The 27020-nt window shown below is 40.9% G+C and overlaps 1 protein-coding gene across 1 annotated transcript; it reads right to left on the bottom strand.

The window, feature by feature from the left end:
• On the bottom strand, window positions 1-27020 carry NELFA (negative elongation factor complex member A). Its single transcript, XM_054632802.2, has 11 exons — window positions 26769-27020; window positions 19260-19431; window positions 17999-18160; window positions 16996-17085; window positions 15035-15165; window positions 14795-14864; window positions 13880-13968; window positions 12608-12719; window positions 10207-10463; window positions 9128-9227; window positions 1-7637 (listed from the first exon to the last, which is right to left on the bottom strand). Exons 1-11 carry the CDS (start codon window positions 27018-27020, stop codon window positions 7453-7455), a joined length of 1620 nt encoding a protein of 539 aa, XP_054488777.1. The 3' UTR covers window positions 1-7452.

The following is a 27020-nucleotide window of genomic DNA, read 5'->3' as shown; positions in this document are numbered from 1 at the left end:
TTAGAAAAGCTAAATTTTTTATTATACATACTGTATTACACTGAAAATACGTACCCAAAGACAGCATATTTTGAATTTACATCTGTACAAAAAAACCAAACAAAAACCAATAGAAAACATACGGGCTATGCTATAGATGTGACATTTTACAAAATGACAGTTTTTGTTAAAGGCACCAGATTCCCAGAGGGCTCTGGCTTAACATTTTTTAGTCTTTTTTTTTTTCCAGTCAGACCTTACTATGAAAATGTGATTCACTCTTAAACTGCATGATGCCAAAGTCTCAAGATTCTTTTATCTAGACAAGTGGTCTGCACTTTGACACAACTTAGTGAGAGAAGTGATCAATTCCACATGGAGATATCAAGCAACTACCAAAGGCTCCTCCCCAGTGTATCCAGGATCCTATGGCATTGAACTGAAAGATTAAATGGCAAAGCCAGCACTGAAAATCAAATTAACCCACAAAATACCAGCCCAATACTAGAGTGTTAACTGTACTAAGCCTAGACTGGTTTGTATGGAAATAACTACAAAGCATTAGAGTAGCAAAAGAATGAACAGAAAGATGGAATCTGTGATCTCAGCATCCTTCTTGGGCTCCCTTTCTTTGTTATACTCATTTCACTCTTTCTGGTCCTCACAGCACACATGAAAGAAAATGGAGCCTTCAGAAACCTAGTACTTCACCATAGGACAAGTTATTGAAGAACCCTGGGTAAGATGAATGTGCTCTTTCTCCCCTGAAAACAAAGTCTGGAAAGGACAGGGAAATCAAAAACCACTTTCACTGCTTCTTTCTGCAGTATTTCATACTCAGATCAAAGAACCTAATTCATATCATGTCTAGGCTTGCATAGACAGGAGCTTCTCTACAAGCAAGGGCAAGAGAGACTGGGACATCCCCCTTGATGAGGTGCAGCTCAAGCCCAAAGTTCTTAAGTTTGGGGTTGCTATTTCCTAAAACTTAATGCTTGGATAAAGGCATGAGGAAAGGAGAAAAGCAAAGCTTTAAGAAAATTCTGAATTACTTCTCTGGTCAACTCAGTAAATCTGCAAGTCATTCTAGAGTAAAGAAATGCTTTTGTTTAACCTGACAGCACACACTGAGTCTCACTGAATAGCTTCCCATCCAAGTGACTGACTATTCAAGACAAAAAACATCAAGTTCCAAGGCCAGATTTCGTTCTGGATGTAACAATCTAAAAATATTGGAATTTCAATATTGAAGTTTCCCTTTCTGATTTGTCTGGCATTATTCCTACTTCCAGAACACAGATTTGATGATTTAATTCACTGAACCAAAGAACTCCATGTAGTTTTACTTCTCACTGTATCACTTTAACAATGTTGCAGAAACTTCCCCTTCTTCAGGCATTTAAACACTTTATAGATTCACAGATCAAGTTGAAGTAGTCCTCTGGTATTGAGGGTCATAGAGTGACTTAAAAAAAATTAATTTTGCAGTGTTAAATTGTCTCATCATAATGAGTTTATGGAATTAAAAATATACTATAGTTCTACTAAAAATTTCCATTTATCGCCTATGACTGACTTTAGACAAACAGGCCTGGAGACCAACTGCATTATGCAGCAATTACAAACAGCAGCATGGTTAAGCTTCCTACATACTACTGCACTCAAAAGACTCCACTGCGTTCTAGAAGGGCTTCTTGAAGAGCAGAGGGACAGCTGTCTCCTCCCAAAGCACAGCTCTGAAATGCAGGCTTCTGTGGCCCCAGAAAGTGTAGTGAGGGACCACCATTAATCTCAAGCAAGCCAAAAGAGCCACCACACAGCAGCTCCTGACCATGACTGAACTGCACAGGTCCTGCATCAACAGTTTACAATGACAGTACATGTCCCTCAATCCAGCCAATTTTCTAAATGCTCATTCTTAACAACTGTATCTGATACTTGCAGCTCATCTAGCAAGCAGGAACAGTTAAGACAGAAGTATCATACACATGTACAGAAAACTGGTCATCACAAGGAAAAAACTTCAAAATCTGAATGCAGACAACAAAAGGAATGTCACTTTTCTTTAAACCTTTCTTCTAAAAGATGAATACTTTCATATCCTATCATTAGCCCTCACTGTGTAACACTCTAAAACCAAATAAATTACAACCATAATACATTCTACTAAACTCCTAAAAACTAAAACTCACTACTCACCCTCACTTGTCAAGCTGTTTAAAAAGAGAAGTTGGAATCAAAATTGCAATCTACATTGTTTCTGAAATGGGCAATTCTGGGGAGGACAGCCCCATGTGACAGTTATATGTGAGTAACTTTCAGACTAAATCATGCACAACACTGTAACAGCAGCAGCTACCATCAAACACCCTGCCTGTTACAGGAGCTAGAACATTCTGTGTATTTGCTTAAATAAAGTTAAGAAATCTACACTTTTGGTCACATCTTAAAACACTGTAGAATACAGGGCATTTTTTAAAAATATTATTTATACTTGCCCTGTCCTGGTGGGTAGTTTGATTGAGAAACAAAGATTAAAATGCAATAAAAATTCCCCAATAAAAAAAAAAATTCTAATCAAACATCTAAATGTTTTTATTAGTATACAAGTGTACTATGGGATTTGGTCTTTTTTTTTTTTTTTTTTTCAGAAAAAAGGAACAAAAAAAAAGCCTCATTTAGTCCTAAAGCTCCACTTCAACATGAATCTTTAAGTCAGCCCAAGGTACCTCCTCAACACATCACCACTCTGCTACTCATCTTTGTATTTCTTCCTCCTAAGCAGCATTCCCAGCCAAGCACTGCTCCACACACAAGTAGTGGAAGAAACCAGACACTGAATTCAAGACTCCTTCAAATGGTGAAGCTGTGTCCCAAGAAGGAATCCTGACTAATGCACATAAATCCTCTCAGTAAATGCCAGCTTTGCTTGCAGCATTAAAGCCAGATTACACCAGTGGTATGAACACAGTTATAAAGATAAAAATGTGCTTCTACTAGCAGGGGACAAGTACAAGGCACATTTATATGCCAGTATAATTGCGGTCACATTAGCAATTATACTGATAAAACTACACTGGTGAGAACCACAGCTACAATCATTAAAAACTTTTTGGGTCAGGGTTTGGCAATCAAGCAGCTTTTGACTACTCAACCAAACATTAATAGTGCCTCAAGACAACAAAACTACTTCTACTCAGATGTGTCTCAGCCATTTCTAGGGCCATTTTGAAATTAAGCTCCAGTTGGTTTTGAGACGTAGTTGTTTCCCTTCCTCCAGGTGAGTTATGCTAAGGGCTTGTTATGCAAGAGCCATGGATCAACTTCTACCCCAAGACTCCTATGGCAAGAAACTATCACTTCCAGGCAGCACAAGCCACAGTTACTTTTACCATTTTGCTGGGTTTTTTCTTCAGAAAGTTAAGATACTCAGTTTTTGTCTATCTCAAATAATGCCAAATAAAGATTAACTCATGCTGGGTGTGTACATTGATAATATAGAGAGTTAACAAGATGTAGGATATGGGGTAATAATTATTAAAGTGGTTAAGGCTTATGCTCCCCAGAGGCCCCATGGGAAAGGCACAGCTGCAGGCTGGAGGGGGCAGTCAGGAGTGAGGAGAGAGTCACTGAGCGACAGCTGGGAGTGAGATTGTGATTGGCTGCAGGAACACGCAGTGAGATTGTGATTGGCTGGAGGAACGGTGAACAGCGTAAGAGCAGGAAGCTGATTGGATGATAGGCCATGTGGACAGCAGCACAGCAGCTGAGCCAGCCAATGGGTGCCTTCTTTCTGTTAAGTTCTGTTAGGTGTCAGTTTGGTTGCAGTTATGTCAGGTTTCTGTTTGGTAGACATTAGAGGTATAAAAAAGGGCCGATTTCTACAATAAAACAATCTCCTTTGGATGCATAAGGGGGCCTGTGTCACTTTGTTCCCCACTGCTGGCTGACCTGAACAGACACCTATAAAGGGGGCTCAGGGTGTGCAGTGGGCTCTGGTAGCAGCTCCCACTAGGTCAAGGAACCAGCCAGGCAGGATCCAGGAAGAGTCTGGGAAGGAACTTGGGAATTTAAAGTATGTGCACCTCTCACTGGGAGGGTGAGGGGACTAGTGGGAGAAAGTATGGGAGGTGGAATATCCCTGGAACAAAGCAGGAGCTTGGGCCAGGTCAGGCAGCTCCTACATCAGCAATCTATTAATATGGCTGATGTGAAACTAAGCACCCTGCTGGACTGGGTGTCTAATCAAGTTAAAGATTTTACCTTTAGTGGGTCCCTTTGATCAGAAACCTGCAAGCAATAGGCCAGAGACTTTTTGATCACCAGAGATGGCGATGCCAAAGCTTGCAGGCACCTTGCTACATGGGGGGCAACTATGGCAGCCATTAAAGGCAGTCACACAAATGTCAGCCACTACAATGGCTTTGGAAGTTAATTCCCCCAAACCCATATACAACCCTAAGATGGACCCAAACCCTGCTGAATTCCCTTATCCCAAGACTAAACCAAGCCCCACAGAGCTGTCTCACCCCAATAAAACACCCTGTGTGCTGGCCCCTTTGGCGCAGAACTCCCGCATCACAAGCAGGTGGCAACTCACTCCCTGGCCAAGATGGCGGTGCAGTAGTCCAGCGTTGGCAGCAATGCTGGGAAATCACCATGAAGGAGGGCGACTTGGTGGTCATTTCAGCCTGCCCAGTAATACATGCACCGAACCAATGCCCACAGTACCAAGAGCTAGACTGTAAAATAAAGAACTGAGGGCGCTAGTCAAAGAAAGTGGCATATTCTCCTGTCGCGCCCTATCTACCTTGAGTCTATTGGTACTGCACACATCCTCACACCCATGACTGGAAAAGCACAAGGAAGATGATTCTAACAGTGATGCAGTTAGCAGTCTGGCTAACTGATTACTGAGCTGGGTACAGCCCGGGGGAAGCGCTGCAGGACAGAAATGCACCAGCAGCCATTGTACCGCTGACCACAGAGGGTCCCTTTGCAGTCCCTGCAGCACAGGCAGCCTACCTGTGTGATGTATGTGATATCACTCACCTAGCCCTGCAGGCCCTGCAGCAACTCCCAGGGACGGGTATTGACTCTAATATGTCTTTTGCTGAGATTTTACAAGGTCCAGCAGAGTTGTTTGTGCAGTTCCTGGACAGACTGCATGCCACGCTCTCCTGGCAAGCCAACGATGATGAGGCCAGAATACAGAATAACTCTGGCCTTATTCTGTTGCAGCAGCTTGCATTTACAAATGCAAACAAAGACTGGAGAAAAGCACTGCTCACTGTTCATAACCTATGTACTTGTGATATAGCAGATATGGTTAAAGCATGCCAAAATGTGGGAATTACTGCTCATAATACTAACTCTCTGGCAGTGGCTTGAGCCACGCACTTCCAGGTTTTGGACACACATCCAGGGGGTCCTGGCTGGGTGGGGGCCGGGGTGGACCTGGTGGCCACACTGACAGCACTCAGCTCGCTGCAGGTGGCCTATGGCCAGCCACAGGCACATCAGGGACTGCCAGCCCATCAAGTAGGGCATTGTCACACATGAAGCGTGGCCCAGTGACAACAGCACAGCCAGCCCAATGGCTGTCACCAGAACACTTGTCTCGTACATCCACCCAGAAGTGGCAGTCGGGCCACAGGGCCACCAGCAGCAGAGGCAACCAGGGGGTGCAGAGCACACTGTTCTGGGGCACGTGGCTCCCCTGGCACAGGCACTGCCATGCCACCCTTACAGCGAGCCCCAGCATTGTTGCTGCAAGCCACCAGGACCTTGTACCTCTACCTTGCCTCCTCAGAGGAGCAAACCTGCCTGGAGGCTGCACGTTTGGCTGAGACAAAGAGATGTTTCCTTTGATAGTTTTGAATTGGTTTGTTTGTGACAAAAAGGTAAATGGTACTTTTAAAGTAGTTGTATATATATGTACATAGTTATAGTTATTTACAAGTCATTTATGACAAAGCCAGCTGTTCTGTGAGTAATTATTCAAGATTTCTTTTAAGGATATGATAGGAAAGCCTTCCCAGTCTAGGTCTTAGCTCTGGCCAAGCTATGGCCTTGACTGGGCAAGGAAAAGTATGCTATCAAACCCAGATGTTTGCTATCAAACCCGGGTGTTTCTGTACAAAAAAAGGACTCACTAGCTTGCAAAAGCTAGACCACTTTCCTTTGAGGTAAACATGGAAGCCTCATCCGGAAGAGGCCTTCCAAGTCCTCATTGTGAAAAGAAGGCTCTTGGGAGATCCTGGGTGATAGCAAAGCATATAGGTAGTTGTAAGCTTCACCTTGTTATTTCATTCAAAATTGAATTATGTTCCTGTTAAGCCTTACTACTCACACCAGAGAAGCCTATGTTACAGTTTTTGAAAAGTTGTAATAATTATAATTGTTGTCATTGTTGCTAATGTCTTAGGAATTGCTTAGGTTTTTCCTAGAAGGTTTTCATTGCTTAATAAAAAAGAGGGGGGGGGAGATGTAGGATATGGGGTAATAATTATTAAAGTGGTTAAGGCTTATGCTCTCCAGAAGGCCCCATGGGAAAGGCACAGCTGCAGGCTGGAGGGGTGAGAGGCAGTCAGGAGTGAGGAGAGAGTCAGTTGAGTGACAGCTGGGAGTGAGATTGTGATTGGCTGGAGGAAGGCATGGACAGCGTAAGAGCAGGAAGCTGATTGGATGACAGGACACGTGGACAGCAGCACGGCAGCTGAGCCAGCCAATGGGTGCCTTCTTTCTGTTAAGTTCTGTTAGGTCTCAGGTTGGTTTCAGTTACGTCAGGTTGAGATTAAAGGTTTAAAAAAATGTGATTTCTACAATAAAGCAATCTCCTTCAGATGCATAAGGAGATCCATGTCATTTTCTTCCCACTGCTAAAACAAAGCTGCTCAATCTCATCCTATGACCCAAGCCTAAATAAGCTAAACATACAGTGGGTACCTTCAGACACTGACATCTACCATCTGCAATAGTTATACTGCAGCTGAAATACAAAATTGTCAAGTACCGACCTGTGGTGCTTCATACATCCATTCTTACGACAGAACTCATGTTGCCAAAGAAAATGTTTTTATAATAAAGATCTGTGCCCTCAGTTAACAGTAAACCGTGAGTGACTGCGCAGTAGTCTTCTCTTCTGGTACTTAGCAGTAAACTGCTCCCATCTGTAACCTTTCAGCTGTGATCTCCTTTTTCAGCATCCTGAACAAAAACACAGCAACAATGTCCCCCCCTCCCCTAAGATCATCTTTCCCTCTCCCAAGATTAATAAAAAAAGAAATTAAGTGAGTTTGACACCATCAAACACGTCTGTGTTCACTGAGCTCAGTTTGGTTGAAGAGCACAGCTTCTACTCTGGAGGGTAATAAGAAATGTACACATGAATGCCATTTTGTACAGCTGACATACTCTATGAGCTGGTTGACTCTAAACTTGATTTGGTCCAGTCTGCTGCTGCTGCATCTCTTAGGAAACATTAGTTATAGGTTTGTACTTCTTGAATCTGGTCCATTCACCAGTAGCATAGTTCATTTCAAAGACTGTGTCAACCAACATAGTGGTGCTGCCCGTGCCATCTGCCTTTGGTAAATCTTCTGTATGTTCACTAAGTTTAATTTGGATGATGTCACCTTGCTCTTGGCAAGGATTCTCTGCAGAAACAAGGAGAGAAACACGTTATACATTTCAACAGTATATTAAGATATAGAGCAGTATATCAGACAAGATAGGGGGTTCTTATGCTTAAAAGAACCCCCACAAAACACAAACAACTCTCAAACCCAAAGCTGAGCAAACCAGATAAAGGTTTTCCTCCCTCCATACTCCTGAGACCAAATTTTAAAATAACAAAAGCAGACCCCAAAAGACAAAGCTCAAGGCTAACATAATTGGAAGAACAAATAAAAGAAGGAGTAAAGCCTGCCAGTGTCATTTCTCTCTACCTCAAGAGTCAGAAGAGAAGATTATAATTTAAATGGAGTTGGTAAAAAAACTACCAGAGTTACTTTACTTGGGAGACATTTTGTAGTTAAATGCCTCAAGAATTTTTAGCTGTTAAGGAACCCCAAAAAGTTTCACTGAAACCATTTGTCCCAGACTCAGGTCCGTGCCAGTAGAAGTTTTAAATGTTACACTTCAAGGTACTGGAACGATGCTCAAGAATATCAGTTGGCAGTTATTTATCCAACCTTCAGAAGGTGCTGGCATTATTACTAAAGGAATTCATGTTAATATTTACTTTACTATATATATATATGTGAATCTATATCACACACACTTCCAAAATAATACTTTGCCTTGCATTAGAAAAGGCTGTCTGTGTAGATATTAAAGTACAGCCTCCTAGTGCAATTTGAAGTAGCATTGAAAACACCATCATCAATGCAAGATGGACCAAACTTAAAGCTCAGGGATCACCACAGTAACTCTGCTCTGGTCATGCATTACTCCAAATGCATGAGCCACACTTAGGCTGCAGGACTCTGGTGGTAAGAGCCCACAAATACCAAATTAGAAACCAGAGCTAGTGCAGATGATGGAGTTCACTTAAGGACTCTTAAGCCCCTTCTCATCTTACATCCAATAATCTTCTAGGTAAAACAGCTTTGGTCTATCAAGGCCAATACATAACAGGGTCCAGCTATGAGACAGCTTATCTCCCTGTGATTCACAGCACCAGTTGTTATCTAAAGTCTCTAAGATAACAGTTGCCAGTTTCTAAAGCAAGGAATTAGCAAAGAGGTTCTGTACTACCCGACTGGTACATCAGCTGGCCACAAAAGAATTTACATTCATTGGTCCTCTAGGCAGAGCAGTAGCACCCAACCACTTTGTTCACAGCTTACCAGCTGCCTTGCTTCTCTTCAACCCCAAGCCCTGATTCTACAGCGAGTTCAGTTATATCATGGTCAGCAGCTTTTCTGACAGACCAGTTGACTTAGTGGAAATGGACCCTGAAGACCCATTTCCAGGTAGTCAGAACTATAATTCATCAAAGTATGTAGAGTCCAGTGTAAAGCAAAGAGTCCAACACATACAGACAAAGGTAAAGCAAAGCACACTCATATGCACATTTAGAAATGCTGGGCAGTATTTCAGATTTGTGTATTCAGAAGCAAGCTAAATTAATATCAATACATGCCTCTGGATCCTGCCATGAATCCAAGTATAAGAGCCTTTTCTGGCCTTGTAACTTTGTTTGCAGTCTTGAACATTTCCTGTGCAGCATACATTTGCTCCCTCTGTAATAGACACAATAAATGTCAATTCAGCTGAGAAAAACTCTGCCAACAGGGACCACTTTAATACCCACAGATGAGCATAAAAGAACAAGGCAAAGGTTTGTTTGTAGGACCTACAGAAAGTTAACAAAAAAGGCATCCTAACCTCAAGGTTTCCCCTCTGCAATCCTTATACCTAACATGCACAGCAGTTCCATTGAACTCTGGACATTGAAAAAAGCACCCACCTTCAAAGAGTTACAGAAACATGTGAGAGGCTTAATATTAATGTTATCCATTTTGTGTCCTTTATAACATTAGGGAAAAAAGAAAATAATCCAATGCTTTCTCTACAATCCAACAAACCCAGGCTTACAATAATTTCAGAGGATTTCTTTTCCTTTAATAAATGTAGTAGAGGTACTGAAAAGAAGAAGTCGCCCGGCTTGCTAAAGTTCAGATCTTACAAGCCAGGCTTACAGATGTGCTTAGCAAAGTCTTATGCACATAATCCATATCAAACCAGCTATATATGCACCAGGAATAAGAAGCTTTGGGATATATCCCCACTCTCAGGCTTTGAAAAATGTATAATGGCGGGATGAGGTGGATCAGAAATAAAATATTTTACCTTAAAATAATTTATTTTTGTATTTTCTCCTACTACAGCTATGTCAGGACAATTTTAAGCAATTTCTATTATGTGCAATTGGCTGGGCAATTTCTGCTGGAAATATACCTTTCTCCCAAAATTCTTTATAATGAGCAATACATTATTTTACATAACAAACAGCATACTGCAACATTAACACTGCACAACTAAAAATGTTGTGAATAACATTAAGACAACATGCTAAACCACAAAGTATTTTTGTAATCTTTGGTTATAAAAAAAGCAGCCTCAACCACTCCATAATCCAAAGGCCAAGAAATGCCAACATCTAAACAAGATCCAATCCACACCAAAACCATCAGTCAAAAATAATCTGTTTTTACTTACTGTGAGAGAGAGGCTTTTCTTCGGTGGTGGCTGTTGCTGAGTTTGGGGGGCCACTTGTGGTGCCTGTGCCGCAGGGGAGATGGCAGGAGGTGTGGTGGGTGTTAGGGGTGAGGTAGGTGTAGCTGCAGGGGGATTAGAGTTGCTGTTGTACATGGGTGTTCTTTGTTTGAACTGTGCAGGAAGAGTTGTAGTAGCATTTGGAGCTGCAGGCTCTTCAGTCTGTCTGTTGGTCTGCAAGGCCTCTCGTGCAGAGCCAGCTGCAAAAACCAGTCAGGATAGTTAAAACATTATTATCCACAAATAGGGATTAGCATCACCAGTGGCCTTTAAAGAAAGCTAAAATCTCTGATGATTCCATTTTAGCACCATGATTCAATATGCCATCTAATATCCATATGAAAAAGCTAAGAGCTAATGCTCTTTCCACTCAATTATCTTTAGAAATATTTAGACAACAGAGTAACTAGCTGTTCCATATGGATATGCTATATTTAGCATCAAATTTGATGTTTAATCAATATCCAATTTATTAAACTGAAACTGCAATACTTGCTTTTCAGTTTTTATAGCTCTAACAACTGTACTCTGATCCTACCAGGATTGTTGCTGTACTATTACATAGAGCAAGTCAAAAATTATTTCATCAGTTTTTACCTAATGTAGCAGCAGCTTGCAAAGGAAGTGCCATTAAGATACTAAAAATACAAATACACTTTAACAGATGTCATAATTAAACACAGTCTTTACAAATAACTCATTATTTAAACACTAAACTCCTAGAAGTTAAAGCCCCACAAGGCTTAACTGTTCTTTCTCAAAGCTGACCCATTCACCTGCAATAAGGAAGTTACACTATTCCAAATCTGGCTGCAGTTGGAGGCAGCTCATGAAATCACAGCAGCCTGACCACACAAGTTACCATCTGTCCAGCCAGTGGTAATTACCCAGTGGACACTATCTATGTTCTTTTGCAGCTCTTGGACACAGGCTGGAGCACCCTTCACAAACCTCATGAGCTTTAAGCTGACCTGTTTACCCTGTGTTCACAGAAGACTACAGGCAGATACAGATCAGAGATACATTGATGCCCCTTACAGCAGATTTTAGGAAATGAAACATCTATGGTTCTCCACCTTGGCACAGACACAGCAATGGTTTTAGCAATACTGGTATTTTTCAGTAGATGTGGAACTATTGAGAGGATAAACATTTGCAGTATGAGTTATTCCTTATTCTTTTACAAGTTTCATTACTGGCTTTGTATCTTGTCAAAATAACTGACTTTCACAAAGTAATGTCTTAATTATGCAACCTCAGATTATATGAGGCCAAATCTGGGGATCTTCTGTGTGCATCTTATATCAAGCAAACAGTTTTATGTTCCTAGTCCCTAAGAAAAGAGTACAGAATAGAGAATTTTAAACTAGACTTTTCCTGCTGCTGAACACAATGCCAGCACTCTGGAAAATAGTACTACAGCTGCTGACACACTGCTGTGTTTTTGGCTGCATTCCTTCTGGAAATGCCAATTTTCTGCCAGAGAAAGATGTGCACAGACCTTCAGAGAGATTCTGAACTGTTCTGAGCCCAAATGAAATGACTGGGTCTTGCATCTATGTTGTTTTCTATAGTGCCCAAAATGCCACAGCTCACAAGTAAAAATAATATATTAAACTGAAATGTTGCTTCTCTGTTAATGGACAGAGCTGGTAATGAATCCCAGCCATGCACATCTGTTAGCATAAACTGATACAGTCTTTTAAAGACTTCACACACAGCAGGGAAGGAAAAATAAAATCAAGCTGGTTAAAATAAAACTGTAGGAAAAAAAGACTTGTACAAACTATTTTTTACTATTGGCAATTTTCTAGAATTGAAAATAACAGCACTTTTCAAAATATGCAGAAGGTCAGCTAATATCTTTGTTATACAAAGGTAGAAGAAAAATGGATGGCTTAATCCCAAACTGTGTGAAAGGTAATATGCACTTGGCTCTAGAAATAAAACTGACTTCTGAAAGCAACTGTTTTGTATGTGCTAGCACGTGTGTGCATGGAATATATACTTCAGACTTATATTGATTACTCTTTGGGGATAGCAAAAGCTGGATTTTCTATTACTGTGTAAGAAAAAAAAATCAGGAAATTGTTTCACTTACTTGACTTAGCTAGCAGTCTCTCTAAAAATTTAGAGCCAACAATTATTTTCTTTACTTAGGTTAAATGATATGTCTGGTTTCACCAGACTCAAAGGCTGGAGTCTTGCAATGGCTTTTATATTGCTAAGGTGGAGTTTCACTCAAGTTGAGGGACAGTAGGTTTGTAAATAAAAGAGCAGGCAGACAGTAAAACTGTACAGAGTTGTAGGCATCAGGTCCCAAGAGGAAAGAAGTGTCTGTTACCTGGCTGTGTTTCAGAGCTTGGGATATAGGAGGAAGACGGCACCACACTGGGGGTAGCAGGTAAATAACTCGTAGAAGGTAGTGCAGGCTCATTGTTCAACGAGCCAAGTTTCTACAGAACAGAAAAGAAAATATTAAAGCCACACTGCAAGTATTCATGGGCTGTTTCTGCATTTTAAATACAACTTCAACATTTGTTTTACTAAGATATTCCTTTTGGGAACTTAACTGCAGACTCCTCCTTTAGGAGTCCTACCTAACAACCTGTTCAACACTGACTTTCTACTTCAAACATCAGAAATTTGTGCAGATGACACTCTATGAAGAATTGCACTCTAGGACTACTGATCTGCCAGAGGAAACATGCTCTTCACCACTAGCAAGCAGAACCATGTTCATCCATGGCCATAAGGCCTCCTAGGCTATCACCCAGGAGAACACAAAGTCCTCTGGGACACAGGCAAGCAGAAAGCAGCAGTAACAACACAGGCAAAAACACCATTCCCACTGAAACAGGCAGCCAACACCAACATGACTAATGCCATCTAGGATGATGAGGCTACAGAAAAAGCCTCATTTTGTACTTAATTATACATGACACTGCATACACAGCATAAAAACAGCAGCATGGTTGATGATTTCACTGCCTGATCCAGCCTTTGAACATAAGGGGTGAGAGAGGAAAGGAGTTTTGGGGGGAATAAGTCTAATAGACGAATTGTTTAAGGTAGCCCTACTATATAAAACATGGACATTCTGTAAAATGTGGAACTTGCCAACACAAAGATTCTCTTAGCACTCTGCAGAAAGAGAGGCAATGACCTTCACTCCTTACTCTGGTCTTCCACAATCTGCCTGTGTGCTGGCCTTGGCTTGTCACACATGCCCAGCAGACAGTTTCTCACTCAAAAGCAAGGGCAGGACATAACATTCTAGTAGAACCTACATCCTGACTGAGGACACAAAACTACACTGTAGTTTCTAATATGCTGTATCTGAAATAGGAGGAAAAAGGCCTACACATGACAGGTTCTTCCTCTCCCTGACTGAAAGCCTTCTAGCAACAGGTTTGCTTTCTCTTTGGTGAAAATATAATGGAATTTTGAAAAAAATTACGTAGAAATTTTTACATAAAGAGACACATTTCAACAAGTGAGTAAAATACCATAACAGTGTTTAAGTGATTTAGAATAGCACATGTCAAGAGTATTTTTCTTTTTTTTTTTTTCCTGACTAGTTGGTTTTTGTTTGATAGATTTTCCTTGGTTTTACCTGTGTAGATACAAGGCCAGCAGCATAATCTGGGGTAGCATTTTCTACTACTGTTTCTTCTTTGGCTTGCTTTTCCACAACTTCTGTATCTATTGCATAAAAATACAAGTGAGTCCAAACATTTTTTCAGAAATATTGAATATACTTTTTAAACAAAGATATAAAAATCAATTTCTCAAAGTATGCTAAAACATGCTTGAAGAGGTATATGCTGAAATAGATACAGTAATCTCCAAATACAGTTTTATACTGAACCAATAATGAACTGAACAACAATGTACAGGATACAGTAACTGAGTAATCTGATACTAGAAAGCATGAAAGCCTAAGCAACATTTTAGTTGCAATTATGGTTTTGTTCTGAGGTGTTTTTTTTTTTGTAACAAACACCAAAAACTGTTTTAGGAAAAATATGCTGCATAGTGTATATTCTTGATATGGTTAAGTAGGGCACAACCCTGTTGCTTGCCTTAAAAGCAGTGTATCAGATATTATTCACTTGCTAAAAGCTCTCAGTCAAAATTTTGGAAAGTGCTATAAATTTTTTTCAACATTACTTTCACCTAATTCACATGCCCATAGAGACAGCAGAAGTGAGCAGATGAAAACAACTCAGAAAAATGCCACTACTGAAGCCACTCACACACCTATGGGCTGCCCACAGCAAAACTGATTAGCTCAATCCTTTCACATGATTGAGTTATATTACCTAGGCCAAGGCAATATGAGTAGGAGGACTGAAACAAGTGCAAATCCTCCTTTAAAACCTATTTGGGTTGGTTGGTATCACATCCCCTAATTTTTCAAGTTTAGCTCAGGCTAAGCTTTAGCAAATTAAGAACAAAATGGTACTACAAATCTTGATCCTATTTGCAGGTGTACTGACAGCCTTTGTAAGTAGAATGCTGTACCAACCTAATGTCTTTCTTCTCCTCTTTGCTTCACGGCCAGCACCTACCATATCCAGCTCAGAGATATCTAGAAGCTAAAAAGAAAGACCACAAAGAACTTAATAATCATTCTTAAATGCATGTAGTTTATCTCTAAATATCATCCTCAGGTTTTTTTCCTTGAATATACTGATTCAGAGCAGCAGCAGAAATTCACTTTAGGTGAGAGAAGAGACCTGAGCAGACAAACAAGGAGTGCACCTACCTTCACTCCTCTTTCTTTGCGCAAAGGTGTCCTTGAAGGAGGAATAGGAGTTCTGTTTCCAGAAGGACTAAAAACACTGGGAGCTGAAGTACTCCTGAATGGAGCTTGTTTTGGTATTCCTTTGAGTGGTGCTTAGGGAAGAGCAAAGAAAGCAACAACTGAAATAAGAGTTTAACTGGTTATGAAAAATGCTTTAATGAGTTCTTCAGCTCCTTCCCTTCTTAATGTACACATTAGCTGCCCTTTAAATTAAAATGTCTATAATAAACATTAATATTATAATGTGGAATAGGCTATAGCACTACATGTCCCTCAAAGGTCAGATTAGGTTTTACTTTTCAAAAAGGGAATAAGGGCCAATCTCTGACCAATGCTTGCAACCCCATTCTACATGAAGTAATCAAACAGGTGCACTGCTAACAAAGCCTACTTTTCCTATTACACACAGATGCTGTCCTTACTTGTGTAAAATAAACTCTGAACATGTAAGACAGTATAGGACATAAATCTTTTAAATGCCAAAGTTGCTCTTTGATTTCCCCAATCAAATTACTTGATAAAACTGTATTTAACCAAAAATCTTAGCCAAGCTTCTGCAGGGCTAAGGGCTTGTGATATATTGCAAAGGTAAGTTACTGCCTCACACAGGGGTGTGAAAATCTAGAGCTGCTGTTTGCACAAGGAGGAGGACCAGTCTGGGTCTATAGTGCAAACTGAAGGCCTCCTGTCTCCACACTCAGTAGCATCAGCTATGCCTGTAAGCATCTGTTTCCTCCCAACTCTATGATGCTGCCCCTCTACCTCACACTTAATGCTAGCACTAAACACAGCAATCTTTTAACTATTAAAAGATAAGGGATACATATACAGATCTATCAGGTCTTTGAGCTTCCTGACAATCTCATCATTCCCTGATGATAAACAGAGAACTTCAGTCTGAGCTTAGAGACTCTGTATCCCTCTAAATGTTGTACTGAAAATGTTTCAACCATAGGACAATGCTCTGACCCATGTGAGTACCTTTCAGCAGAGCAAACCTCAGCAGGTCCCCAACTCCTGTTTCTAGAGGCCAACTGGCTCTAAAGGCCAGGTTCTAAGAACTGGCTTTAATAATTCAGCCAAGAACTAAGAGTCCTTTTCTATAACGGAAAAATTTTAGCTCAAATTACAACTAGACCTTTTGCATTTCCTGCATGAACACAAGGCCAAACTTCAGCCTTCAAAGCCACATCTTAAATAGCATTGACACAAAGTACTTCATAGTATTTTGTAGTACTTCCAGCCACAACACCAAGAAATCTCTCAAAGTTTCCCACCTCAGCATCACTGGTGGCCAGGAATGTTATATCTGTGCAGTGATTTAAGAGTATGTAACTAATTTAAAACCCTCTTCTCACACCTTATTTGAAAAATTCAAGCAGTTCAAGAAATTTAGCAAACAGCAGAAATGCATTAATACAAAGCTGAAGGATCATTCTACAGGTTTGCCATGTAGAATTCACTGCTCAGCCTTGGCTTCAGAGAACACTGTCCTTTCTTCTTTCTCCAGACAGAATTATACAAATACAAGATAGTTTCAATCTACTCCACAGCATTTCAAAGAGCACAGCATACTACTGTGATCCACTCTGCTCCCTTTTGGAGCAACATGGCTTAGTCAGGAGTTATTCCTGGAGTGATGCAAATTAAATTCCTATCAAAGTCTATAGACATGATCTAGCTGCATACACTTTAGAAGCATGGCAGATATACTTGCCATTTGAAAAACCCCACACACTGTTGTTCTTTCTGACAAGACATGTCAGAAATATTTAAGTATGAGGAGAGAGGGAGGCAGAAAGGGAGAAATCCTTTGCCTCAAAAAAATTTAAGCTTTTGTAAAAAACAGATGGTAATTTTATTCTTCATCAAGGCTACTTTATCAGGTTTTCATTCTGAGAACTGATGAAAGTGAGCCATACTTGTTGTATCTATCTTCTTGACCAGTCCCCTGCCTTTGGCATGGAAAGGCACTCCTGCAGTCTTCTTGAGCTGCTGTGCGGTTTCTGTTGCTAAAAGGAAAAATGGCTTTAGTTATTACAGAACCTGTGCTGAAAATACATAACACAATGCTTCTTACATAAAATGTTATTAACTAATAGATAAAGAGATATAGGAATATCAACAAAGAAAGAATTGCATTTTAATTAAAACCCAGGTCATTTATGTGAAGTAAACACAGTATTTGGAGAAAATGCAAAATCAGTATGACTATGCAATGGACAAGGTGGCCTAAGCTAAAAGAAATTACCAGAAAAGGCAATTAACTCAGTAGAAATTTAAATAATTTTTAAAAGTTATATGACACATTATAAAAAGTTACAAATTCTGTATTTAACTAGACCAACTCAAGTGACATGCAAGAAAGCAGCAAGCTGCTGCAACAGAACAGCAGCTGCAATAAACTATTTTAAGACCACTTAGTTCAATCAGCTACCAATACATACATGTACACATATGCTGCCTTTGTTAAGAGAAAACTCTCTTGGTTTTTACACCCTATACAGCCACACTGAGTGAAAGAAAGCATTAATCAGCAGCCCTTGCTCTCTGCTCCAAAAGCACATGGCAAAATAAAACTGTCCTCATTTAACTTTTGCTTCAGGAGCTTTAACCAAAGGTGTCCTCAGTCAGACTTTTACATATACCAGGAGAGGATCTATCTGTGCTTTATGAAGCTACAGCTCATTGTATGCCCTGAAATATGAACAGCATTTAAATCAATATTAGCATTTTAATGCAATCCTGGCTGGAATGACTTGCACCTGCTCTTCCACACATCAGTCCATCATCATCATCATCCAGAAAAGCTCTTGTAATAGAACATTTTAATGTGTATCACAATTCTGGAGAATAAGACAGAACATACTGAATATTAATTGGCCTTTCACCATTTAATTTGTACACAGTCTTAATACTACTTACACTTCTGCAAGAGTTCAGCTCTGAGAGTGGCACTTTTAGGTTTCCTTTTCAGCTGGAAATGTTTCACTGGGGGAGTAAGTGGCCCAGCTAGTGTTGTCAAGGCATTTTTGTTTAAGTATTGGCATTCCAACGGCAACATAGCTGAAGTTTCACATTCACTTACTGCATAAAGAGTTAACACAGTACACAGGGGTATTAGCACCTCTTTGACAGCCAATGACAAAACATTTTACAACTAGACTGTACAGGTGGTATTAAATTTTAGATTACTTGTATAAACACCAAGAGTAATTTAACTCCAATTATTACACAATATATAACCAGTTATTAGTATGTTTGTTTTTCCCATTAACTTAATAAAAGCTTCCATTTTAATTATACCTAGTCAAATTATAGGTAGCTTAAATATGCTGCTATTGTCAAAAAAACAGATAAAAAATATTGAATTCTCAGATTCCTTAAAAATTACACATGAAAACCAAACTACTGAATGAAAATCCAAATCACAAGTGTGGATAGAAAAATGATCATTTGTTTATAGAAAGAAAACAGTGTTTCCACCTCCAAGTCATTTAATTATTGTTTTGCTGCAATCTCCAGCCCTGAGATTGTGTCTGTCCATGGATGCCCAAGGGCTTTTTCTAGACCATGTGCTAAAATAAACCCACTGGAGTAGGAGTAGTTTTGCATCCATCAGTAGTTTTGCTGCCCTTTGAAGCAGCAACTGTGCATATTTTCAGCTGCTGGGCAGTCTGCAGCTGCTTGGCCATCAGCAGCACAGCTCTTCCTGAGATCAGCCTCCCTCCAGCACCGATCCCCTGCTGTCCAGACACTTCCAGAGAGGCAGCCCCTGCCCAGGACAGTGTGGAGCTTCCACACAAGACAGAGACTTGCTGCTGTCTTGGGTACCACAAATGTGAGTCAGAGCAACACAGAAAATATCTTTACTGACTAAGCTGCAGCACAGCCTGTGGTACTAATGAATCCACACAACTTTTGTGCTGCCCTTCACACTCTGGGCAATAACTGACATTAAATTCTGATGATATGTGAAAAGCTAACTTAAGAAGCTACCATTCCTCAAATACCACAGCTCCCAGGCCAGTAACATTCCAGGTCATGAACTGTGGTAGTCCAGAGACAAGACAGTGCTTGTTCTTCTATCTCTACTTTAAGACAGCAAGGCTGCCTGTGAAATGACAGGTTATTCCTAAAAAAAGGCATCACATTCCTGCAATTTTCACCAACAGAAAAGACTTACCTTTCTCTCTAAGCTCTCCTAAAATATCTTGAACATTGGGATTCTGTTCTTCAAGATCAAGGTTAAGGGAGCCAGTATCTGGAAAGGATTTTAAAATATCAGCTACCATTAAGACCCAGGGGTCTGAATCCAAGGTAGCGAGCTGGATAATTTCAGTCAGTGCCCCTTTCATCTAACAAAAAAAGAAAAAGAAAATCAACCAATTGGAAACAGTTTTAAACAGATTATAGTTGGATTTATTTAAAAAAGATACAAACATGCACAATGTTTTACAACTGGGGGAGGGAAGAGGGAGACTGTTTCCACACAGTTATACATTAACTCTAGAACCAAGCAAAGAATGAACCAAGGTAATTTTTTTAAACTGCTTTCAGCCAATCTAACCCAAGTTTGTTTTGAGCTTTTGGCAGCTCAAAGCTTTGTTTAGCACTGGGCATTTTTAAACCAGCAGCCAAACTTTTACATTACTGTCTCCTCCTGTTTTACATTCATACTCCCTGTGACCCACACCTTCTATTCAGTGATGGGAATATGCAAATACAATACAAGTTATTTAGAACATCTAAATGAAGATGTGCCCCTTGCCAGCCTACAGCATAATTACACAGACAGATTGTATCTGCATCATAATTGTCTTCAAAATATTACTTAAGCTGAAGCCAAAATAACCTAATCAATACTGTAGTGTTTGACAAAAATTATGTATTATGGGAAGTAAATACAGCCCTCTTAACATGCCATGACCAACAAGATTTTCCATCTAGCCAAAGTTTCATAGTCAGAAAAAAGTTATTTTTCTATTTTGAAAAATGCAAATAAATAAATGAAGTAAATTTTAAGTTTCATTGTAACAGAATTTTTTTAATTACTGACCAACATATCTGTTGGCACTATGACATGAAAATCAAGGTGACTACAGTCAGGGGTTTACTTCGTTCACAAGTAAGTATAAACCCCCAAACACTGAACTTTCTTTTTTCCTAAGTAAATTTTCATGTAAGCATGACAGCACAAGCTTCAGTGAACTAAGATGTTTGAGATATTCTGTGTATCTAACAAGCCATAAAACACAACAGTAAAATCATATAAAGTAGTTTATCTGCATTGTATTAACACTGAAGAATGTACAAGCAAGTATAAGGAAATATAGCAATTCTGATTTTTCACCACCCACTGTGGCACATAAAGCTTAGTTACAGTCATCATGTATCTGAACACAGGAAGACAAGCAAGAGACTCATCTTCACCTTCATGTTGTTTCTTTCCCTTTATTTAAAGCACTCTTATATGAAAAGGCCTAATAAAATGAACTTACTCTATGCATACAACTCTAAATAAAAGAAATCAAGTTAAATTTCTGCTCCCCATTCCTCTCCCATCCACTTTTAAAGCTCAGAGGCAAAAAAACATTGACATTTCTCAAGTCCTTTCATCTGCACAATGTTATTGCCCTCTCACTTTGGAAGGGTTTATAAGTCCACTCCAGAGCCAGTTTGTCCTTTACCCCCTGCATGTTTTAGGGCTCACACATTGTGTGCTTGTGAAACAATCACTCCATCTGACCCAAAATGAGCACCTCTGTAGCTTAAAGCTGACCAGCTCCTCAGAGTGACTGACTGCAGCCACACCAACACCAGAACCACAAAGAGAGGAGCAGGAAGAATGCAGTACATGGGCCAGTTCCCATCTTAGCAGTGCCATTGATTTGCTTTGGATTAAACTGAGCCCATAACCAGGAGCACACACTGTTTAATGTGCTGTCAAATTTAACCAACGCTTCTCCAGTGGAAAGAATCCATTTCTGAGGTTCCAGTCTTTGCTGCTTCTCCATTGCTCATTTACTCCTCAGTAAGCACAACCCCACCAGAACCTCCACACACTTGTCCAGCTCTCTATTCTAACCCTAAACTCCTTAACAAAAATCACTTCTCCAGTGGATGAGAATGACTGTGAACACTATCAGAGCAAAGTCTTTTGTTCTTTTATCTGTCCTAAAGGAATCAAGGTACTGATTTACAAAAAACACCTATAACATCCCAGAAGCTGATGAATTCATAGCTTTCACAAGCTTTTCCATGGACACCACTAATGCAGGTAAGTGTACAGAATATCATTTCCTTCATAAAAGCAAAGTCAGAGGAAAAATGTCTCTTGCATCCTCACAATTTACCCTTCATATCTGCTTCACAAATTTCCTATTTGTACCAAAATTCACAGAGCTACATGCCCACACTATGAACGTTCCTGTAGAACTCTGGTCTGGGCATGTTGCATCCCCTCTGCTCTCAGGGTTGAAGTTCAGGCAGCCTATTTATGCCAAAACCCACTGCTTAACAAGCTTTTGGTTCCTTCAAGAAAGGAGCCCAGAAACAATTTTTTTGCCTAGCTTGGGGCAAATAACATTATCATAAAGCCTCATGACAGAAAGAACATGGTGAAATAAGTCACTATCACACACAGGGAAGCAAAGCACACTAACAAGTACTGTGAGCTAACCAGAGACCTTGCCTGAATATGGCTTTGCATTTAACAAGCCTGGATTTGAGTTTTGACTCAGGTTTGCCTTCAAATGGCAATTTAAATACATGTCCCCACTTCACTGTTCAACTGGCAGCTGAAAAGAAACATTTCATTTGTAGTTTGAGAATGCATGAAATGCAACTCATCAGGGAATTCTACATGCAATTTTCCTATTACTTTATAGGGCACATTCTTAATTGTCCATGATTGCAACACTTGGGTCATTAGGACTCCCATCAGCATCTTGTTAAGCATGAATGTCAAGATCTGATGTAACATGTTCCAGTGTCTTTCTCGTCTAAAACTCAAGGATCTTAAGTATTTTTATCAGCTTCCCAGCACACAAGAAAAAGCACAGGCCACAGCTAGAAACATCTAGCAAGCAGGGATCAGGCAGGATGGGAAGTGTCTGGGAACACAGGCAGATTAATAATGGCTGTGCAGGAAGGACAAACAGGACTGTGGGAAGGTATTTAAGAGGAAGTGTTACTTGTAACACACAACGTGACAGCTCCAAGATGACTACTTGCAAATATTTCACATTTATTTGCTTTGTATTCTGCCTAAATTAATGTGTACAACAACACTTTCAGACAACTGTATCAACAGTTGGCTAATAAACCAAATGAAGCTTTCATCTTTCTGAGGCTATAGAAAAGATGGTATTTAATAGGTAGCTGCATTATCATTATAGAATATTTTCATTAAACTAAAAGCATTAGATTGGAAACACAGTATTAATATTTACACAATACAGACCCAGGATGGGTCAATACCACTATTGGATGTGGTTTGCATTTTAATCACGAAAAAAAGCTGAAGTGACCAAGAGAACTATGGGATTAAAATATCCCAATTTATATCACAGAATAATTATGAACTCTAAGTGCAGGCCAGAAAGGTGCACAGCAGCCTGTGTGCTCTCAATACAAAGGGAAATGCAAGTGTCATGTCCCCTCTCACTCCTTTGCACCCACCCTCCACAATCCCCACTTCCCTGCAGAGGTGGCTCCTGGTGCACATAAGCTAGTACCAGGAACAGTTTTGATTTCTACTGTAATAAACAGGCAGGTTCCTGCTGGGACAGGGAGCCTCCTCTCAAGACAATTCAGAGAGAACAGAAGCACAGTCCTTGTTCCAGACTTGGTGTAACATCACAGTCTAACCCTGAACAAATAAAATAAACACTGGCATAAAAAGAAGGCTTGCACTTGCCATTGTGAATCATGTTAACAAGAATATAATATTCAAAATAAACAAATATAACAGTTCTGCCAAATTCACAACTGAAACTCTGGTCAGCACTACGCTGAGCTTCTGGCATCATTTCGAATAAGTGCAATTATCTAGAAAAAAATTAACAGATGAAAAACCGTAAGATTCAAGAGTTTTCAAGTTCTTCCCAGAGAATTACAGTGGGAAAGGAATTTTTGATAACTGCCTACAAGACACAATTTAAAATGAAAATGAAAGCCAATTATTCTTATTAGTCAGCAGGAACAAACATGCAGTAATGAGGTTCACAGCATGATAAAAAGTTAGTTTTATTACCTGTCCCACAAGAGTATTATGAGGACTAAGTCCCTTATATCTATACAGTATCTGGAGTGTTGAATGAAAACATTATGAAAATTGAAAGATATTACATATGAGGATAAAATCACTTAAGTGAAGGACTGAGCTTTCAAGAGGGCTCACTGAAGATTCACTTGTCTAGACTGAAGCTTTCACAGAGATTTAGAAAGGACCAGGAGCAATTAAATCCCTTCTAAACCAAATACCACGAGTTTCCTTGAATCCCACATTGCTTTTTACTCAAATGTCTGCTCCCAAATGGTTTCTGTGTTATTCTAAGCTTTCATGAAAATGCTACTATACAGAAACAGAAAAAAAAATTAGTTTGAAGAGAAAATAACTCCCTTGAATCTGTTATCTTGAGAGGGGAACATATTTTAACATGTAACACATCCTGTAGCTGCTATTGAGATTCCCAAAGCTGTACAAAGCTGATGCAATGCATTTTCCAATACAATTAAGCTTCCAAATGCCAGCTCGGTGCTTCTCGCACAGGATCAATACAGACTGGCACATGGCACAGGAAAGACACAGGACTTTCCAAAGAGAACCATTCAGCACCCTCACAGTTCACTTTAATCACTTTCAGACATGGGGGTGATCTCCAAGTGAGAAATTCACTTCCAGGCAGCTGCAGCTACCCTGTCCTGGCAGGAACCGCTTCCAGCACTCCCCAGCACACAAGCAAAGGCTGCTGCAGAGATGTGCACAGCACAGCCACTCTGGACACATTTATCTCTTTTCTGGATATTGGGTGCAAAGGCTGCTGCAGAGATGTGCACAGCACAGCCACTCTGGACACATTTATCTCTTTTCTGGATATTGGGTGCAAAGGCTGCTGCAGAGATGTGCACAGCACAGCCACTCTGGACACATTTATCTCTTTTCTGGATATTGTGTGCAAAGGCTGCTGCAGAGATGTGCACAGCACAGCCACTCTGGACACAGACATATTTATCTGGATATTGTGTGCAAAGGCTGCTGCAAAGATGTGCACAGCACAGCCACTCTGGATACAGACATATTTATCTATTTTCTGGATATTGTGTGCAAGGTATTCCATGCCAATTAAACCACTGAAATTTTTGATACTAAGTTAGGTGACAAATCTGCACAAACAAAACTATCTTAGCAAACTAACCACAAATGATGAGCATCTGATATGACAACAACCCTTTCTGTCAGCAGTTTGGTTACATCAGCTATTTTTGCCATCTATAAAAAGAAGCCTGTAATAATAATAATAGTAGGCCTACCAGCAATGTTAAGGGGTTTTGCCTCAGGGGTTTTTCTATTTTTCAGCTTTTTTTAAGGCCCTTCTCCCAGTTTAAGGAAAAAATCACATGTTCTTGAAACAATTAAAGATGCTAAGGGTAGATCTCAGTCAAGAGATCTCAATCATCAGTTTACAATAAAAGATTAGGCTTATGATTGAATTCATGAACTCTGCCAAACTGAGAAATCCCACAGTATTTTGTTAGAGCAGGAACAAGAGCTTTACATTTGGAACACAACTGACCACTTTTACACAGTAAAAGGCACACTGACTGGCTTTTCTCTACATTTTTCTCTACACTTTATCTTCCACAGCTAACACAAGCACAGATCCAGGAAAGCTGCTGGCAGCTCTTCCTCGGGTTTGGTTTAAAACATTCACCAAGTGAACACACTTGAAGCATTTCAACAAATTATTTCAGTTTGTTTGAATGCTGCTCCCTCCAAGAGTTGCCATGAGTGCCATTTATGAAGGTCCTAAAGCTCTTTGAGGCTCTTTTCAATCTAAAAACACCACTGATTTTTCTAAACACTGCAATACTAATTTCTGCCAGGCTACTTGGATTTTCACACTAAGGTCACAAGAATTTTGCAAACTCACAAGTTCACACGAGCTCCCATCCCCCTTTCTGGCCTGGATTATTTTGTTTGTCCAGAACACAACCCCATTTATCACACACAAGGATGACAGCTTGTTCACTGGACAGGCACCAAACATGAATATCATGTTTTAAAAATCAGCATAAAGACGCTGAACTAGAATTTATTTTTTTTTTAAAGTGACACCAGTGTAACACAGTGAAGAATCATACAGATATATATGGCAAGACAAACATTAAATGGCATATGGCAAGACTTACACTAAATTATTTCTTAAAGGTGATGCTTGCCCATTTTCAGCCTAGAACTGCACAAAAGCTGAGCATACAACAATCCCAGTTACATACCACACCCTGCCTGGTATATATGTATATTTAGCTTAAGCAGCAGTTGTCTTAGCCAAGAAAGACTGGTGAAAGCACAGCTGAGGATACTCTACACAGGAAGGTGAAAACTAACTCCACACCACTTCCATGATTGTTACCAGGAAATACTACTTTACATGATGGAAGCAGGAGAGGAATTCCTTCAGTCTGGCTGAAGAAACCTACTATTTCCAGACATTCTCCAGCTATTGCCCCAAACATCTGTAGCTGCCTATTGGCAAGAATAAGCTGGGTGCAGATGAGGCACGGTCCAGGGCCAAGTGAAAAGGCCTGCAGAGCCAGCTCAGACTCGAGCCAGCCAGTTTATTAGCTGGGGCAGGACAACAGAGGAAAGCACCAGCTGCTCCCAGAAAGGTAAAGAGAGGCAAACAAAAACCATGGCAATCTTCCCCAATCAAGACCTGACTGCAGGAGGGTGGGGAAAAGCACTGCTCAGTGCAGACCCCAGATCTTCCACTGCCAAAGTTTCAGCACTTGCTGCTGTCCTCCCTAAAGCCGAGATGCTCGACTTGTGACACCTCCACAGCCGCCAGTACTAAGGCAGGAGTGGAGGAAGCTGAGCGCACACACGGACCGCTCCTGAACGATCCTGCCTCTCCCTAGCCGGGGCACAACCACTGCCTCAGAAAAGCCCTCTTCCGTAAAAGACACCCAAAATACAGCCCTAAAATGAGTCCCTGTAGGCCACACAATGGATTTCGTGTCCAAACGGCTTCCAAAAGCCTAGTGCCAAGCAGGGAATCCCCGAAGAGCAGGAAGAGGAGGAGCAGCAGCAAAGCTCCCACTCCACTCACTCCCTTATCGCGGGGAATCTCGGCGCTTTTCCTCGCACCGAGGACCGAGTCGGGAGACCTTCTTCACTTACTGCTGCCCGTCCAAGGAAGGCTGCGAGGGAGAGGCGGGGAAGGCTGTGGGGACCAGCCCTACCACACGCCCCTGCCCTGAGGGGCTGCGGCCGCTCGGCTTCGCCCCGCGGGCAGCCCGGGGTCGGTCCCCCCTCCCCGCAGCCCCCGTGTGGAAGAAAAAGGGCGGGCGGGGGAGGTGGTGCTGGCACTGCCCCCCTTTCTCCCCTCACGCCATCTCCGACCTCTCCCCCTCACACACACACAAACACACGCTCCCCGCTTCGCTGCGACTCCCACCCGGCTCTCACCTCATCCACCGCCCGGCGGGGCAGGTGCAGCATCCCCAGGAGCAGTTTGAGCTTGACGGCCGAGGAAAGGCCGTGGAAACAGAGTCGGATGTTGTCGATGACCGAGGCCGTGAGCAGCGAGGCGATGCTCGGCGGCGCCCACAGCTCGTCCGTGGAGCCCAGTTTGTTGTGCAGCCACAGGCCGGTGTCGCTCTCCCGCATCGACGCCATCTTGGGAGCGGGGCGAAAAAAGAGGGGATTCTCGACGGGCAT

This window comes from Agelaius phoeniceus, chromosome 4, assembly GCF_051311805.1.
Source record: "Agelaius phoeniceus isolate bAgePho1 chromosome 4, bAgePho1.hap1, whole genome shotgun sequence".
NCBI lineage: Eukaryota > Metazoa > Chordata > Aves > Passeriformes > Icteridae > Agelaius > Agelaius phoeniceus.
Note: the sequence above shows the minus strand (reverse complement) of the source record. Positions and strands in the feature narration are given on the sequence as shown.